The 18,296-nt window shown below is 47.3% G+C and overlaps 1 protein-coding gene across 1 annotated transcript in view; it reads right to left on the bottom strand.

Moving 5' to 3' along the window:
• The window catches only part of COG5 (component of oligomeric golgi complex 5), a 664,814-nt gene that overhangs the window by 29,338 nt on the left and 617,180 nt on the right, over positions 1 to 18,296 (bottom strand). Inside the window, exon 18 of the mRNA XM_075343478.1 lies at positions 14,372 to 14,451. Within this exon, the coding sequence (XP_075199593.1) occupies positions 14,372 to 14,451 (80 nt within the window). The remainder of the gene's footprint in view (positions 1 to 14,371; positions 14,452 to 18,296) is intronic.

Raw genomic sequence — 18,296 nt, 5'->3', positions numbered from 1 at the left:
GATGTACAGTATGCTGGTATATTATTGCCAATGGCCATGATGCTCCAGACTACAGTAATGCTTCTGTGCCGTGATTAATGTGCCACATTAGGCCTCGGTGACAGTCTCAGTCTCTGATTACTACAATTTTGTGACCGTACTAATAGGAAATATTATTTTGGATGCAAATCCTAAGAGACCCCTGCTGTTAAGGGGGAAATTCCCCACTGAATGAACTGTGGCCGAGCCATGTTCTTCTCATTCCACGTTCCCTCGCTCTCAGTCCTCAGGATGAGTGCTTCACTTTAAAGCTAAAACCAAGTCCATCATTATCTAATAAAAGAGACCGTAGTACAGTACTATTCGCCTTATTAGCATATTCTGTACAAAAATACCATTACATGACTCTAATTCATTATTGTTATTTCACTGCTCGGTGACATTTAATATGTAGCAGAAAAGGATCAAAGATGGAAGATCACGTCTATCACAATAAGCACATTTGTTTGTGGAGTGGATATGTTTAGTGCATGATTAAATCACAAAGAACATTCAGACACTTAGAAGAATAAGAGACAATAATGTTCCTCTGAGGAGGCTGCAGATCTACAGGCTCCCTTTTTTAGGAGAGACATGAAAACTGCTACTAATGTAAAGCTTATGAGATGTATGGAGTCATTTATATAAAACACACTAGATCAAAGGAAACTAGACGTCAAATCACTAAAAGTGCAAAAAATAATTCATTGGCAAAAATCTTATTACTTACATCAAGAGACATCCACCTTCATAAGGTGTGCACAAAAGCATGGTCAACTGTTCTGTTGTACCTGCCTCAAGAAGGTGGACACTGCTGAAATGGAAGCCAAACAAGGCACAAGCTGACTCAGTCTGCCTCATTAAAGTCAATGCCCCATTTCAGGTTCCTGTCCCAAATCCTTTCTTTCAGGTGGAAGTGACACTGGAGCCAGTGACATGTGGCCATAATGCAATGTGAACCAGACCTATGGATAAATGGGTCATCAAGGAGGGTCAGGAAACAATACAAATAGTACATGTCAGTGACTGTGCCTGATGTGTCTTCTTTAAAGGGAACCAAACATCAGGTTTTTCGTCTATAAGGTGCAGCCAGTGCAGTACTGGCACTATCATGCACAGTGTGTACATACCATCAGGGTGCAGCTCGGGTGTTTAGGCAGCGAAATCCAACTTTATAAAGTTTGAAAATTCGTGCACTTTTTGATTGACGTGTGCACCTCTCTCCTAATGTCCGGGCGTGTTATGCACGTGTATCCCCGCCCCACCCCCCCGCTGCCTGTTCCTCCCTCTCTCTGGTTGTATTTAAATTTCCCTCTTCAGTGACATAACGTCAGAGTTGGCGCCTGCGCATAGCGCTCATCTCCGGCGCCATGTTTCTGAAGCCCGCAGTACCGTTCAGCCGGGTGCACGAGAGGGCGGCGCATGCGCCCTCGCTTCTTCAAATCCCGTTGTGATCGCGGGAGTGCGCGCGGTTACAACAGGACTGGAGATCAGCTGACAGGACGACGCGATTGCTACGCTACCAGCACAGCAGCCGCCTAGGACACCGGGGCTCAGGTGAGGTGAATTCACAATGCTGTGTGTACGCCCCTGCGTTGACCTGGGCTCACCTTCTGAATGCCAGGTCACCGCAGGAAAGCACTCACAGCTGTGTGTCTGTGCTATGTCTGTGCAGTGTGTCTGTGCTATGTGTGTGATTCTGTGCAGTGTGTGTGTGCAGTGTGTGTGTGCAGTGAGTGCGCAGTGTGTGTGTGCAGTGTGTGTGTGCGCGCAGTGTGTGTGTGTGTGCGCACGCTGTGTGTGCGCACGCTGTGTGTGGTGTGTGTGTGTGCGCACGCTGAGTGGTGTGTGTGTGTGCACGCTGTGTGTGGTGTGTGTGTGCGCACGCTGTGTGTGGTGTGTGTGTGCGCACGCTGTGTGGTGTGTGTGTGTGTGTGCATGCTGTGTGTGGTATGTGTGTGTGCGCACGCTGTGTATGGTGTGTGCGCACGCTGTGTGTGGTGTGTGTGTGTGCGCACGCTGTGTGTAGTGTGTGTGTGTGCGCACGCTGTGTGTGGTGTGTGTGTGCGCACGCTGTGTGTGGTGTGTGTGTGTGTGTGCGCGCACGCTGTGTGTGTGTGCGGACGCTGTGTGTGGTGTGTGCGCACGCTGTGTGTGGTGTGTGTGTGTGTGCACACTGAGGTGTGTGCGCACGCTGTGTGTGGTGTGTGTGCGCACGCTGTGTGTGGTGTGTGTGTGTGCACGCTGTGTGTGGTGTGTGTGCGCACGCTGTGTGTGTGTATGCTGTGTGTGGTGTGTGCGCGCACGCTGTGTGTGGTGTGTGTGCGCACGCTGTGTGTAGCGTGTGTGTGTGCGTACGCTGTGTGGTGTGTGTGTGTGAACACTGTGTGTGGTGTGTGTGTGTGTGTGCACACACGCTGTGTGTGGTGTGTGTGTGTGCACGCTGTGTGTGGTGTGTGTGCGCACCCTGTGTGTGTGTGCGCGCACGCTGTGTGTGGTGTGTGTGTGCACGCTGTGTGTGCTGTGTGTGTGTGCACGCTGTGTGTGGTGTGTGTACGCTGTGTGTGGTGTGTGTGTGTGCGCACACTGTGTGTGGTGTGTGTATGCTGTGTGTGGTGTGTGTACGCTGTGGTGTGTACGCTGTGTGTGGTGTGTGTGTGCGCACGCTGTGTGTGTGCGCACCCAGTGTGTGTGCGCGCACGCTGTGTGTGCACACTGTGTGTGGTGTGTGTGTGTGTGTGTGCACGCTGTGTGTGGTGTGTGTACGCTGTGTGTGTGTGCGCACGCTGTGTGTGGTGTGTGTGCGCACGGTGTGTGGTGTGTGTGCGCACGTTGTGTGTGGTGTGTGTGTGCGTGCACGTTGTGTGTGGTGTGTGTGCGCACGCTGTGTGTGTGCGCACGCTGTGTGTGGTGTGTGTGTGTGCGCGCACACTGTGTGTGGTGTGTGTGTGTGCGGTGTGTGTGTGTGCGCGCACGCTGTGTGTGGTGTGTGTGTGTGCGCACGCTGTGTGTGGTGTGTGTGCGCGCATGCTGTGTGTGGTGTGTGTGTGTGTCCTGAATCAAGGCCTGGCATTACTGGAGTTTCCTCCGGTAGCCAGTCCGACGCTGCCCTGAAGTGTGTTGTTTTTTTTTTCTTCCAGATGATATTGGATCCGGATTGGACGGCGTGGGACCCTTGACCCAGGATTATTGCGGAGGGGGGTTCTTTATTTCAATAAAGATGGAGTCACTAATTGTGTTGTGTTTTATTTGTAATAAAAATATTTTTCTGTGTGTTGTGTTTTTTTCATGGTGGCCATGTCTAATACTGGCGTGACACCATGAATTTCGGGCTCAGGACTAGCTAGCTACCCAGAAAGCTTGGGCACTCTGCATTGCGGATTCCAATCCCCAGCTGCCTAGTTGTACCTGGCTGGACTCAAAAATTAGGCGAAGCCCATGTCATTTTTTTTTTTAAATTATTTCATGAAATTCATGAAATTAAAAAAAAAAAAGGGCTTCCCTATAGTTTTTAGTTCCCAGCCGGGTACAAATAGGCAGCTGGGCCCATAGCTGCCTGCTGTACCTGGCTAGCATGCAAAAATATGGTGAAGCCCACGTCATTTTTTTTGGGGGGGGGGGGGGCAAAAAATCCTGCATACAGTCCTAGATGGAGGATGCTGAGCCTTGTAGTTTGGCAGCTGCTGTCTGCTCTCCTGCATACACTAGTGGATGGAGTATGCTGAGCCTTGTAGTTATGCTCCCTCTGCCTCTCCCTCCAGCATACAGTCCTCCATATGGTAATGTGCCCCATATAGTCGTCCGTATATTCTAATGCACCTCATAGTCCTACATATATGATAAAGCGCACCATAATACTAGGTGTCTGAAAACTACTACATGGGAGCAACAGAACCTATTCCCAAAAAACAAAATTATTTTAAAATGTTTGTTTTTTAATTTAAACAAAGGTATTGAAATATTGAGAGAATATACAAGAACTTGAGCAGCTTTGCAGACAAATAACTCAATGGCTATGACAGCACGCTGCATCTTTTTTACCTGTGGTCACAGAAACACAGCTTCTGACCAAAAAAAATATGAAAGATCAAGATTTTGGCCGCGTTTTTGTTAATGCATTTATCAACTCCTTAACAAATCCGTTTAAATATTTTCCGTCCCTGCACTCATTTTGGTAATCCACACTGGCAGACGCAGATAGCCAGCAGCGATCAGCGCAAATGTCAGCTGATTTGTGCAGCTGACGTGTGCCTTGCAGGCGCGAGTGGATTCGCTATCCACTTGTACCTGTCAACCCCTTAAATAGCACTGTAAAAATCTCACAGCGCCATTTTAATGGCGATCGCTTTATTCGCATAATCACCAGCCTCCACAGGAAGTCACGTGATGGGATCACGTGGATCCGATGGTTGTCGTGTTAGCACTGGGTCTTGTGATTACTCCTGTAGCTCACGTGACGCAGGTCCTATAACAAGCAGCCGAGTACTACAGGTTACAGGAGATGAGCATTTCTCCTGATCTGACCGGTGCTGCTCTGATAGGGAGAAAAGAATGAGTGATCAGACAAAAACGCACCCGCAGGGAAAAAATGCGGCAAAAAATGCATGCGTTTTTACCGCATTTTGGTGCGTTTTTGCTCACTGCATTTTTATGCGCTTTTTAACAGTGAACAATGCCATTAAAGATTGTTAAAAAAAAAAGGTCTGATGTAATTTCCTTCAATATGTTCTTCATTCTCCACTAGTCTATGCAGGAGAGCAGACAGCTGCAGAACTATAAGGCTCAGCATGCTCCATCCAGGACTGTATGCAGAAGGGAGAGGCAGGGGGAGCAGAACTACAAGGCTCAGCATACTCCATCCACTAGTGGATGCAGGAGAGCAGACAGCAGCTGCCAAACTACAAGGCGCAGCATCCTCCATCTAGGACTGTATGCAGGATTTTTTGATGATGATGTGGGCTTCACCATGTTTTTGTATGCTAGCCAGGTACAGCAGGCAGCTACGGGCTGCCCCCAACCCCCAGCTGCCTATTTGTACCCGGCTGGGAACCAAAAATATAGAAAAGCCCTTTTTTTTTATTTCATGAAATAATTTAAAAAAAAAAAAAATGACATGGGCTTCGCCCAATTTTTGAGTCCAGCCAGATACAACTAGGCAGCTGGGGATTGGAATCCCCAGTGCAGAGTGCCCAAGCTTTCTGGGCACCCCCGCTGCGAGCGAATTGCAGTCCGCAGCCACCCCAGAAAATGGCGCTTTCATAGAAGCGCCATCTTCTGGCGCTGTATCCAACTCCTCCAGCTGCCCTGATGCCGGGTGGCTCACTGGGTGATAATGGGGTTAGGGCTAGGTGTGTATTATCAGCTAGCCCTAAGCCCGAAATTCTAGTAAAGATAAAAAAAAAAAAAAACACAGAAAAATATTTTTATTAGAAATAAAAGACAACACAATTAGTGACTCCATCTTTATTGAAATAAAGAACCCCTCTCCGCAGTATTCCTGGGTCAAGGGTCCCACGCCGTCCAATCCGGATCCAATATCATCTGGAAGAAAAAAAAAACAACACACTTCAGTGCAGCGTCGGACTGACTACCGGAGGAAACTCAAGTAATGCCAGGCCTGGATTCAGGGGACACACACACACACCACACACAGCGTGCGCGCACACACACACACACAACACACACAGCGTGCGCGCACACACACCACACACAGCGTGCGCGCACACACACCACACACAGTGTGCGCACACACACCACACAGTGTGCGCACACACACACACACACACCACACACACCACACGCAGCGTGTGCACACACACACAAACCACACACAGCGTGCGCACACACACCACACACAGCGTGCACGCACACACACACCACAGTGTGCGCACACACATACCACACAGCGTGCGCACACACACACCACACAGCGTGCGCACACACACCACACAGCGTGCGCACACACACACCACACAGCGTGCGTACACACACTGCACACACAGCGTGCGCGCACACACACCACACACAGCGTGCGCGCACACACACCACACAGCGTGCGCACACACCACACACAGCGCGCGCACACACACACCACACAGCGTGCGCACACACACACACACCACACACAGCGTGCGAACACACACACCACACACAGCGTGCGCGCACACACCACACACAGCGTGCGCACACACACACCACACAGCGTGCGCACACACACACCACACAGCGTGCGCACACACACACACCACACAGCGTGCGCACACACACACACCACACAGCGTGCGCACACACACACACCACACAGCGTGCGCACACACACACACCACACAGCGTGCGCACACACACACCACACAGCGTGCGCACACACACACCACACACCGTGCTCACACACACACACCACACAGCGTGCTCACACACACACACCACACAGCGTGCGTGCACACACACACACCACACACAGCGTGCGTGCACACACACACACCACACACAGCGTGCGCACACACACACCACACACAGCGTGCGCACACACACACACCACACACAGCGTGCGCACACACACCACAGCGTGCGCACACACACCACACAGCGTGCGCACACACACCACAGCGTGCGCACACACACCACACAGCGTGCGCACACACACCACACAGCGTGCGCACACACACCACACAGCGTGCGCACACACCACACAGCGAGCGCACACACACCACACACAGCGTGCACACTCACACACCACACACAGCGTGCACACTCCCACACCACACACAGCGTGCACACTCACACACCACACAGCGTGCGCACACACACCACAAACAGCGTGCGCACACACACACCACACAGCGTGCGCGCGCACACACACACTACACAGCGTACACACACACCACACTGCGCACACACACTGCGCGCTCACACACACTGCACACACAAACACTGCACACACACTGCGCACACACACACACACACACACACACACACAAACACACACACTGCACAGAATCACACACTGCGCACAGACACACACACACTGCACACACACATAGCACAGACACACAGCTGTGAGTGCTTTCCTGCGGTGACCTGGCATTCAGAAAGTGAGCCCAGGTTAACGCAGCATTGTGAACTCACCTCACCTGAGCCACGGTGTCCTAGGCGGATGCTGTGCTGGTAGCGTAGCAATCGCGTCCTCCCGTCAGCTGATCTCCAGTCCTGTTGTAACCGTGCGCGCTCCTGCGGTTACAACGGGATCTGAAGAAGTGAGGGCGCATGCGCCGCCCTCTCGTGCACCCGGCTGAACGGTACTGCGGGCTTCAGAAACATGGCGGGAGGGAGGAACAGGCAGCGGGGGGGGGCGGGGATACACGTGCATAACACGCCCGGACATTAGAGGAGAGGTGCACACGTCATTCACACACACAGGGTGCGCACACACACCACACACAGCGTGCACACACACACACCACACACAGCGTGCGCGCACACACACACACCACACACAGTGTGCGCACACAAACACCACACAGCGTGCGCACACACACGCTACACACAGCGTGCGCACACACACGCTACACACAGCGTGCGCACACACACCACACACAGCATGCGCACACACACCACACAGCGTGCGCGCACACACACCACACACAGCGTACGCACACACACACACCACACACAGTGTACGCGCACACACACACCACACACAGCATACACACACACCACACACAGTGTGCGCACACACACCACACACAGCGTGCACACACACACACACCACACACAGCGTGCGCACACACACCACACACAGCGTGCGCACACACCACACACAGCGTGCGCACACACCACAGTGTGCACACACACACACCACACACAGCGTGCGCACACACCACACACAGCGTCCGCACACACACACAGCGTGCGCGCACACACACACACCACACACAGCGTGCACGCACACACACACACCACACACAGCGTGCGCACACACACACCACACACAGCGTGCGCACACACACATACCACACACAGCGTGCGCACACACACACACCACACAGCGTGCGCACACACACACCACACACAGCGTGCGCACACACACACCACACACAGCGTGCGCACACACACACCACACACAGCATGCGCACACACACACACCACACACAGCATGCGCACACACACACACCACACACAGCGTGCGCACACACCACACACAGCGTGCGCACACACACATACCACACACAGCGTGCGCACACACACACCACACAGCGTGCGCTCACACACACCACACACAGCGTGCGCACACACACACCACACACAGCGTGCACACACACACACCACTCAGCGTGTGCACACACACACACCACACACAGCAAGCGCACACACCACACACAGCGTGCGCACACACACACCACACAGCGTGCGCACACACACACTGCGCACACACACTGCACACACACACTGCGCACTCACTGCACACACACACTGCACACACACACTGCACAGAATCACACACATAGCACAGACACACTGCACACACATAGCACAGACACAGCTGTGAGTGCTTTCCTGCGGTGACCTGGCATTCAGAAGGTGAGCCCAGGTCAACGCAGGGGCGTACACACAGCATTGTGAACTCACCTCACCTGAGCCCCGGTGTCCTAGGCGGCTGCTGTGCTGGTAGCGTAGCAATCGCGTCGTCCTGTCAGCTGATCTCCAGTCCTGTTGTAACCGCGCGCACTCCCGCGATCACAACGGGATTTGAAGAAGCGAGGGCGCATGCGCCGCCCTCTCGAGCACCCGGCTGAACGGTACTGCGGGCTTCAGAAACATGGCGCCGGAGATGAGCGCTATGCGCAGGCGCCAACTCCGACGTTATGTCACTGAAGAGGGAAATTTAAATACAACCAGAGAGAGGGAGGAACAGGCAGCGGGGGGGTGGGGCGGGGATACACGTGCATAACACGCCCGGACATTAGGAGAGAGGTGCACACGTCAATCAAAAAGTGCACGAATTTTCAAATTTTATAAAGTTGGATTTCGCTGCCTAAACACCCGAGCTGCACCCTGATGGTATGTACACACTGTGCATGATAGTGCCAGTACTGCACTGGCTGCACCTTATAGACGAAAAACCTGATGTTTGGTTCCCTTTAAGGTCCCACAGTGGGAGATGAGATCAATAACAATAAAGGTGTAGAAGAGGTGGCAGTGACATATTGTCAGACCATTATGAGACCTGTACCTTGCAAACAGGTGACACCTACTCCAATGACATATTAAGCCCTTCAAGACTCCATACTGGTTCTGATACAGTATATCACGAAAGTGAGTACACCCCTCACATTTTTGTTCATATTTTATTATCTGTTCATGGGTCAACACAACACTAAAGATATGACACCGTGATACAATGTAGTCAATGTACAGCTTGTGTAACAGTGTAAATTTGATGTGCCCTTTAATAGCTCAACACAGAGTGATTAATGTGTAAACCGCTGCAACAAAAGTGAAAAAGGCCAAATTGTGCTCATTCTGCTAGGCCTCACCATGGTTGACCAAAGAAGTATCATATCCAGAGGTTGCCTATTCAAAATAGATGTATGAGTGCTGCCAGTATTGCTGAAGAGGTTACAGAGGTGGGGGTCAGCCTGTCAGTGCTCAGACCATACGCCGCACACTGCATCAAACTGGATGGCATAGCTGTCGTCCCAGAAGGAAGCATCTTCTAAGATGATGCACAAGAAAGTCTGCAGACAGTTTGCTGAAGACAAGCAGATTAAGGACATGGATTACTGGAATCATGTCCTGTGGTTAGTGTTGAGCGGACCCGGATCGGCAAAATCCGGATCCGCAAGGTTTGAGCGGCAGATCTGAGTCCGACCCGGACGCGAAATTCCGGGTGCACGATCCGGATCAGTTTTTTTTTTCTCTCTCTCTCTCGTCCCGGATTCCACTCCCCATTGACATATTTGGTGCCGGTTTCCGGATTGGATCCGGACTTCTTTATCAACCCGCCGCGGATCCGCCGGACCCGGATTATTCCCAGTCCACTCAACTCTACCTGTGGTCTGATGAGACCAAGATAAATGTATTTGGTTTAGATGGTGTTAAGCACTTGGGATGACAGCTATACCAGATTTATATAGGTCTGTTTTTACGTTTGGCTACTATTACAATAAAAACTTTTTTGCATCACTGAATTTTGAAGGATATAGTTTTTTTTAATCTATCTGCTGACAGAGTCATGTTGTGAAGGCTGGTATTCTGAGGGATGAGGGAGATTTTATTGGTACCATTTTGAGCAACATAATTTTTTGATAACTTTCTATTCCACTTGTTGAGATACAGAATCAAGAAGAAACGTCAATTCAGTAATTATTTTCTTTGTTTTTTTATGATGTTCACCATGTCATAAAAGTGATAAGATAGCTTTATTCTTTGGGGCAGTATGATTACAGTGATACCACATTTATACTTGTTAATTTTTTTATGTTTTTTACAGAAAAAAAAATATATTTTTGCATTGCTGTATTCTGAGAGCTGTATCTTTTTATTTATTTTTTCCTCATAGAGCTGATATGGTGGCTTATTTATTTGTGGGACAAGATTATGTTTTTAGCTATACCATTTTTATTCACATATGACTTTTTGCTCGTTTTTTATTCAATTTTTTTGTCAGCTGCATGATAAAAACACATATGTTTTGCTACGTTTTTAATTTTTTAATGTGTTCACTGAAGGGGTTAACTAATCGGACAGTTTTACAGATCCGGCTGTTCCAGATGCAGCGATACTAAGTGTGTATACTTCATTTTGTATATTTTTTTTCTTTATACACACACATACATACATACATATATACATACATACATACATACATATATATATATATATATATAATGTTATTTTAAATTTTTTTTTTCTTTATTTTCTGATTTTTGTTAAATATATATTTTTTATTTTTTTGTAACTTTTTTTTTCTTCTTAATCCCTAGGTGACTTTAACTTTTATTAGTCTGATCACTAATATAATATATTGCAATACATAATACTTGTCAGTATGACACTGACAGAAGCCTTTTAACCCCTTAACGACCGCGGGCAGTAAAATTACGTCCTAAATGTCATAATGTTACTGCCCGCGGTCCTCCGGCGGCATCATGCCGTGATCGGCGCACGTCTCAGCTGATTTTCACAGCTGAGATGTGTGGCTGCTAGGCACGAGCAGAATCGTTATCTGCTCGTGCCGATTAACCCCTTAAATGGCGCTGTCAATACGTGACAGCGCCATTATAAGCGCGATCGCGGTAAACTTTTACTTACCGCCCGATACCGGAAGTCACATGACGCGATCACGTGACTTCCGATAGTTGTCATGGTAGCACAGGGTCATGTGATGACTCCTGTACTACACATGACTTGCTTTCACTTTCGCTGTGCCAGTGGCACAGCAAAAGAGAAAGAGAGCGTATCTGCTGTTTACAGCTGTGTAGCTGTGATCAGCAGATACTGCAGAGCGATCGGATTGCTGATCGCAATAACCCCCTAGGGGGACTAGTAAAATAAAAAAAAAGTTTAAAAGAAAGTTTTAAAAAATTTAAAAAAAAAACAAAAAAACCTAAAAGTTCAAATCACCCCCCATTCGCCCCATTGAAAATTAAAGGGTTAAAAAAATAAAAAATATACACACTTTTGGTATCGCCGCATTCAGAAACGCCCGATCTATCAAAATATAAAATCAATTAATCTGGTCAGTATACGGCGTAGCGGCAAAAAAATTCCAAACGCCAAAACAACTTTTTTTGTCGCCACAACTTTTGCGCAAAATGCAATAAGAGGCGATCAAAACGTAGCATCTGCGCAAAAATGGTACCGTTAAAAACATCAGCTCGAGACGCAAAAAATAAGCCATCACTGAGTCATAGATCCCGAAAAATGAGAACTCTACGGGTCAAAGAATATGGCGTAAAACGTGCGCCACTTTTTTCGGACAAACATCCGATTTTTTTTAACCCCTTATATAAAAGTAAACCTATACATGTTTGGTGTCTTCGAACTCGCACTGACCTGAGGCATCACACCCACACATCAGTTTTACCATATAGTGAACACAGTGAATAAAATATCTCAAAAACCATAGTGCTATCGCACTTTTTTTGCAATTTTTCTGCATTTGGATTTTTTTTGCCGTTTTCCAGTACACTATATGGTAAAACTGATGGTTTCATTTAAAAGTACAGCTCGTTCCGCAAAAAATGAGCCCTCACATGACCATATTGACTGAAAAATAAAAAAGTTACGTCTCTCAGAAAAAGAATGGCGAAAAAAAAAAACGGAAAGCGAAAAATCGGCCGGTCATGAAGGGGTTAAGGACCATGATCTAAAAGGCTTGCCATAGCTGGCTGACCTGGAGGTCGTCATCATGGCCATGGCAATGATCAGGCCCTTGCGATGACGTTGAGGGAGCCCTGATCGGAGGGGAGAGAGATCCGTCCCTCTCTCAGCCTCCTAAATATTGCAATTGATATTGATCGCAGCATTTAGGAGGTTAAACAGCTTGGGACAGTGCAGGCACCCCTCCTGGCTGTGAGAGCTTAGTCTCAGCTGTCAGGTAAGCAGAGCTCTTGGCGGCGACCACGGGGTCACAGCTCCTGCTCCACGTCCACCATGCCATACCTATACGTCATAGGTCGGGAACCCCTTCCCAACCATGATGTATGTGAGCAATTTTTGAATTTAGTGTAGGGACTACTTTTGATACTTAACATGGGTTGCGATGTGGCATATTTTGGCTAAAATATCGACCAATTTTTACATAAGTTCTTCATCTTTTTATTGTACAGTTTTTCATTTTTATATGAGCTTCAGCCAGGTCCTTTAGTGCTGGTTGGGTGAATTGTGGTGCCTGTCCTGTGGGATGCACTTACATAGTGCTGGGCAGCCCGCCTGAACCAATAGGGGGTGTTATGATATGGAACCATGAAAGATCACAATAGATCATTGGCAAAAAGGTGACAAGAGCATTGGCAACTAATCTGGCCGCCATCCCCTTACTAACCATCAACACTAGAAGTAGCTGAGGGGTGAACTAACATCCTATACACCGCGAACCCAGTCGGAGAACTAGCTATCCTAAAGAAAGGAAGGATGAATAACTCTCTGCCTCAGAAATAGACCGCAAAAGGTATAGCAAGCCCCCCACATTCAAAGACTACGGTGATATAGGAAAATACAATACACAGATGGATGATAGGATTAGCAAAGGTGAGGCCCCACTAACTAAATAGGAAAGGATAGGAAAGAGGCTAATGGTGGCCAGAGAAAAACCCTACAAAAACCCAAATACCTGATAGTACAAAAAGGTCCTGAGATCCCACGATCTGCACTCCGTCCTATATCAGGCGCTCTTGCCAAACCAATGAACAGAAAACAGGAACAATTACAAATTCAAGAAGCAGCAAACACATGGACTTATAGGAGCAAAAACTCCAAACATAGCTGCAGGGAGCTTCCCAGCTAAGCAACAGAGAGGGAAGATTCCTGCATGCAAATAAACTGACAATAACCACAATAATTGACAACCCAGATAAGAACAAAAGAACAAAACAACTTGAGAAAGAACCAAGCACTTATCTGGGGTAGATGTGGTCTGGAGCAAGATGAAAAGGCTGGTGAACTACAGAACAAAAGATAACCGGCCCAGACAACCATGAAGCAAAAGCTCAAATAGGCAGAGAGTTCGCAATGGAAACGCCCATTGCTCCAGCACACCTGGTCTTTGTCCAAACCATTCCTGGCCACAAGAGGGAGCCTCACAGCAGCAAAAAGCATAACTGACATTCACAACAAGGTGGGTGTCATCAATAGGCTGTAAACCCGACACTGTGTGACTGGTGCCCTATGCAAACTTCATCAGTACATTTTTAATACTACGCAGCCACCCCTTTATGAATTGGTAGGTTTGCCAGCGGTCTTCATCAGCATTTTGCTGCCCCACCTTTATCATGGGGGCCTGCTGCATACTGCTAGTGCATTGGAAAGGCTGTTTCTCTTTCTGTAAGATTTTTTTTTTATCCAAGTCCTATTTGAAATGTATATAGTTGTTGACACTCTTCTGCTTTTATCATATGAGTATCGTAAGGTGCTGAATTTTTAGGAATTTATACACTTGGAATATTGTGACAAATGCAATTTCATGTCAAACCCTAATTTGAAAATGTAATTGGCTTCCTTGGGAGAAGGGACAACTCTGTATCATAGCTCACAGAATCTAGCCCGAATTATCATGGCCAAGAAAAAAATACAAATTGTTGCCCATGACTAAGTTGCTTATGGTGTGCTAATTCTTCTGTAGTATTTTTTTTACCTTATTAGAACCAGCCTGTCCTTCTCAGATGGGTGATCATCCAGCCATTGGGAAAAACGAGCAATCGACCATTCAGCCCTCTAGAGAACAAAACACAGAAATGCAGCTCAATCAGAAGTACTCTAGATCTCTGTGCAAAGCAATATTTATAAGCATTAATCTGATTAATCATCCTTCTCTCTCTCTTTTTTTTTTAATATTTCAAGAGCCACATTAAATTGTCTTTATTAAGAAAAAGTCACAGGCCATACTTCTTGGCATCACAGCTGAGGGTAGTCAATAGTTTACATGGCATGTGCAAACATCATGACATCTTCACTTGCATCCTGTAAACAGTGACCTGCAGGTGACCACCGAAATATCACTTTGGCTCAAGAGTAGGGCTGAGCGGATCAGAACTGTAAAAGTCCAGATCCGTGCGGTTTTAAGGATTTCCGGGTGCCAGATCTGGATCGGGAATTCCGGGTGCATGATACGAAACTGGGAAAAATAATTGAAAAATAAAGAAAAACACAAATAAAAAAGCGTTTCATACTTACCAAGACTTGGTGTCATGGCGTCACACTGCTTCCGGATTGCGCATTCACTTCCTGTACTGTGTATCGTATACAAACAGCTTTCCGTGTTTTCCCAGCCCACCGACCATCCTCTTGTCTGTGATTGGTTGCAGGCAGACGCGCCCCCAGCCTGTGACAGTATCCGCCTGCCATTGTCTGCACAGCCAGCGGTCATGCTCTATGGCCGCTGGCTACGTAGCAGAGCTGAAGCGTTGTGGGACCTTGTGTGGATTACGCCATACCTGCAGTGTGTTGGGGGTTAATAAAGTGGTGAAGGAGCGTGTGTGTTTTGTACTTTATTCCAAATAAAGGATTTTTCTCTGTGTCTGTGTTTATTTACATTTATGTACAGGTTAATGTGATGCAGGTATCTCATAGATGCCTGTGTCATTACTAACATAGGGCTTAGTAGCAGCTGTGTGCTGCTATTAACCCCTCATTACCTCGATTGCCACGGCACCAGGGCAATCGAGAAGAGTCGGTATTGCACCAGGATTGTCACAACAAATCGATGCGGCAATAACGGGCAGCTGCGGACTGAGACTACCAGCCCCCAGCCAGCATTATCATGGCTGACGATGAAAATTAGGGGGGACTGTGTGTCGTTTTTTTTTTTAAATTATTTATTTAAATAATAATAATAATAAAAAAAAAGCCGCATCACCAGCACAATCGTGCACACTTCTGACAGGAGCATGCATGTGTTTCTGTGTACATGCACGATCATGCTCAGAGAGCACAGGCTGTGACGGCTGATGTCATGTCAGACTTGTACGAGTCTGACATCACCAGCACAGCCACACACTTCTGACCGGAACGTGCATGTGTTTCTGAAAGACATACCCGTTCACCATACTGACCCGCAGACACTTGCACTGCTTTCCCCACCCACTGGCCGTCCTGCCTCATGTGATTGGTTACAGTCAGCTGACACGCTGCCACTCAGGGAGGGGGCGCATCTAGTTGCAACCAATTACACGCGCCGTGGGCGGGCGAAACAATGAATATTTAATTTTTGGCTCCGGAAGGGAAACGTGTGACCTGGAAGGAGTGTGCTGCCATGACACAGACGTGGTGAGAATACAGTGCGTGCTCCTTGCACCCCTATCCCCTCCACAAACGTTTTTAATCTCCGGATTCTGGTCCCCATAGACTCATATGAGCACCGGAATCCGAAGCGGATCCGAATTTTATTTTCAATCCGGCAGGGATCCGCCGGTCCCAGATTTTGGCGGATTCCATCAACTCTATTCAAGAGTAGTAAGCAATGATATCGGTATTTTCCTCACTCTATTTCTGATAGTAGTGGGGAATGATAGCTGTTAGACAGCAGAAACCCTCGGCCCAGGAATGGGATCCCAGATTAAAAATTCACTCCCTTGTCATGTCCTATTGGAAAGTAGCACGTCCATTAGAAAATACAAAATACACTGACAATCTGTGGTTAAAGCACAAAGTAAGCAAAGACTTATCTTTTTTCCAGTTGCCGGCTATGTGACAGCCTGTTTACACAAACAGACCAAAATAAATGATGCTAAATTACGCAGTGCACATAGGCAGCCATACATCTCGACAGTGTGAGTCCAGTTTACCCAGAATGATGCACCGCCGAAAACAATGATCTTTTCCGCTGCATAAAAGATAATTTTACCTGATGGGCATTTTGCTCGTTGATCAGGTGATAAATAAACTGTATACATAGCAAGATAATCGTGATGATCACAATAAGAAACTGTTGTACAAGCCTTAGACCAGCTTCATTATATATTTTACATACTTTTTGTGCTTTGCTTGACAGGGGCATGGTTTAGAGGTAATAGGGAATTAAATTATGGGCAGTTTGAGAAGTGGCACTGTGCATCAAAATTGTGTCCCAGATTTTGGACTATACAGTACAGACCAAAGGTTTGGACACATCTTCTCATTCAAAGAGTTTTCTTTATTTTCATGACTCTGAAAAATGTAGATTCACATTGAAGGCATCAAAACTATGAATTAACACTTGTGGAATGAAATACTTAACAAAAAAGTGTGAAACAACTGAAAATATCGTTATATTTTAGGTTTTCAAAGTAGCCAACTTTTGCTTTGATTACTGCTTTGCACACTCTTGGCATTCTCTTCATGAGCTTCAAGAGGTAGTCACCGGAAATGGTTTTCACTTCACAGGTGTGCCCTGTCAGGTTTAATAAGTGGGATTTCTTGCCTTATAAATGAGGTTGGGACCATCAGTTGTGTTGTGCAGAAGTCTGGTGGATACACAGCTGATAGTCCTACTGAATACACTGTTAAAATTTGTATTATGGCAAGAAAAAAGCAGCTACTTTAAGAAATGAAGGTCAGTCAGTCCAAAAAATTGGGAAAACTTTGAACGTCTTCCCAAGTGCAGTGGCAAAAACCATCAAACGCTACAAAGAAAATGGCTCACATGAGGACCGCCCCAGGAAAGTAAGACCAAAATTCACCTCTGCTGCGGAGGATAAGTTTATCCGAGTCACCAGCCTCAGAAATCGCAGGTTAACAGCAGCTCAAATTAGAGACCAGGTCAATGCCACACACAGTTCTAGCAGCAGACACATCTCTAGAACAACTGTTAAGAGCAGACTTTGTGCAGCAGGCCTTCATGGTAAAATAGCTGTTAGGAAACCACTGCTAAGGACAGGCAACAAGCAGAAGAGACTTGTTTGGGCTAAAGAACACAAGGAATGGAGATTAGACCAGTGGAAATCTGTTTTTTTGGTCTGATGAGTCAAAATTTGAGATCTTTGGATCCAACCACCGTGTCTTTGTGCGACGCAGAAAAGGTGAACGGATGGACTCTACATTTATGGTTCCCACCATGAAGCATGGAGGAGGAGGTGTAACGGTGTGGCAGTGCTTTGCTACTGACACTGTTGGGGATTTATTCAAAATTGAAGGCATACTGAACCAGCATGGCTACCACAGCATCTTGCAGCGGTATGCTATTCGATCCGGTTTGCGTTTAGTTGGACCATCATTTACTTTTCAACAGGACAATGACCCCAAACACACCTCCAGACTGTGTAAGGGCTATTTGAATAAGAAGGAGAGTGATGCGGTGCTACGCCAGATGACCTGGCCTTTACAGTCACAAGACCTGAACCCAATCGAGATGGTTTGGGGTGAGCTGGACCGCAGAGTGAAGGCAAAAGGGCCAACAAGTGCTAAGCATCTCTGAGAACTCCTTCAAGACTGATGGAAGACCTTTTCCAGTGACTACCTCTTGAAGCTCATCAAGAGAATGCCAAGAGTGTGCAAAGCAGTAATCAAAGCAAAAGGTGGCTACTTTGAAGAACCTAGAATTTAAGACATATTTTCAGTTGTTTCACACTTTTTTGTTAAGTATT

The sequence above is a fragment of the Anomaloglossus baeobatrachus genome, chromosome 4 (assembly GCF_048569485.1).
Source record: "Anomaloglossus baeobatrachus isolate aAnoBae1 chromosome 4, aAnoBae1.hap1, whole genome shotgun sequence".
In the NCBI taxonomy this organism is placed as follows: Eukaryota; Metazoa; Chordata; class Amphibia; order Anura; family Aromobatidae; genus Anomaloglossus; species Anomaloglossus baeobatrachus.
This window is presented reverse-complemented; position numbering and strand designations above follow the sequence as displayed.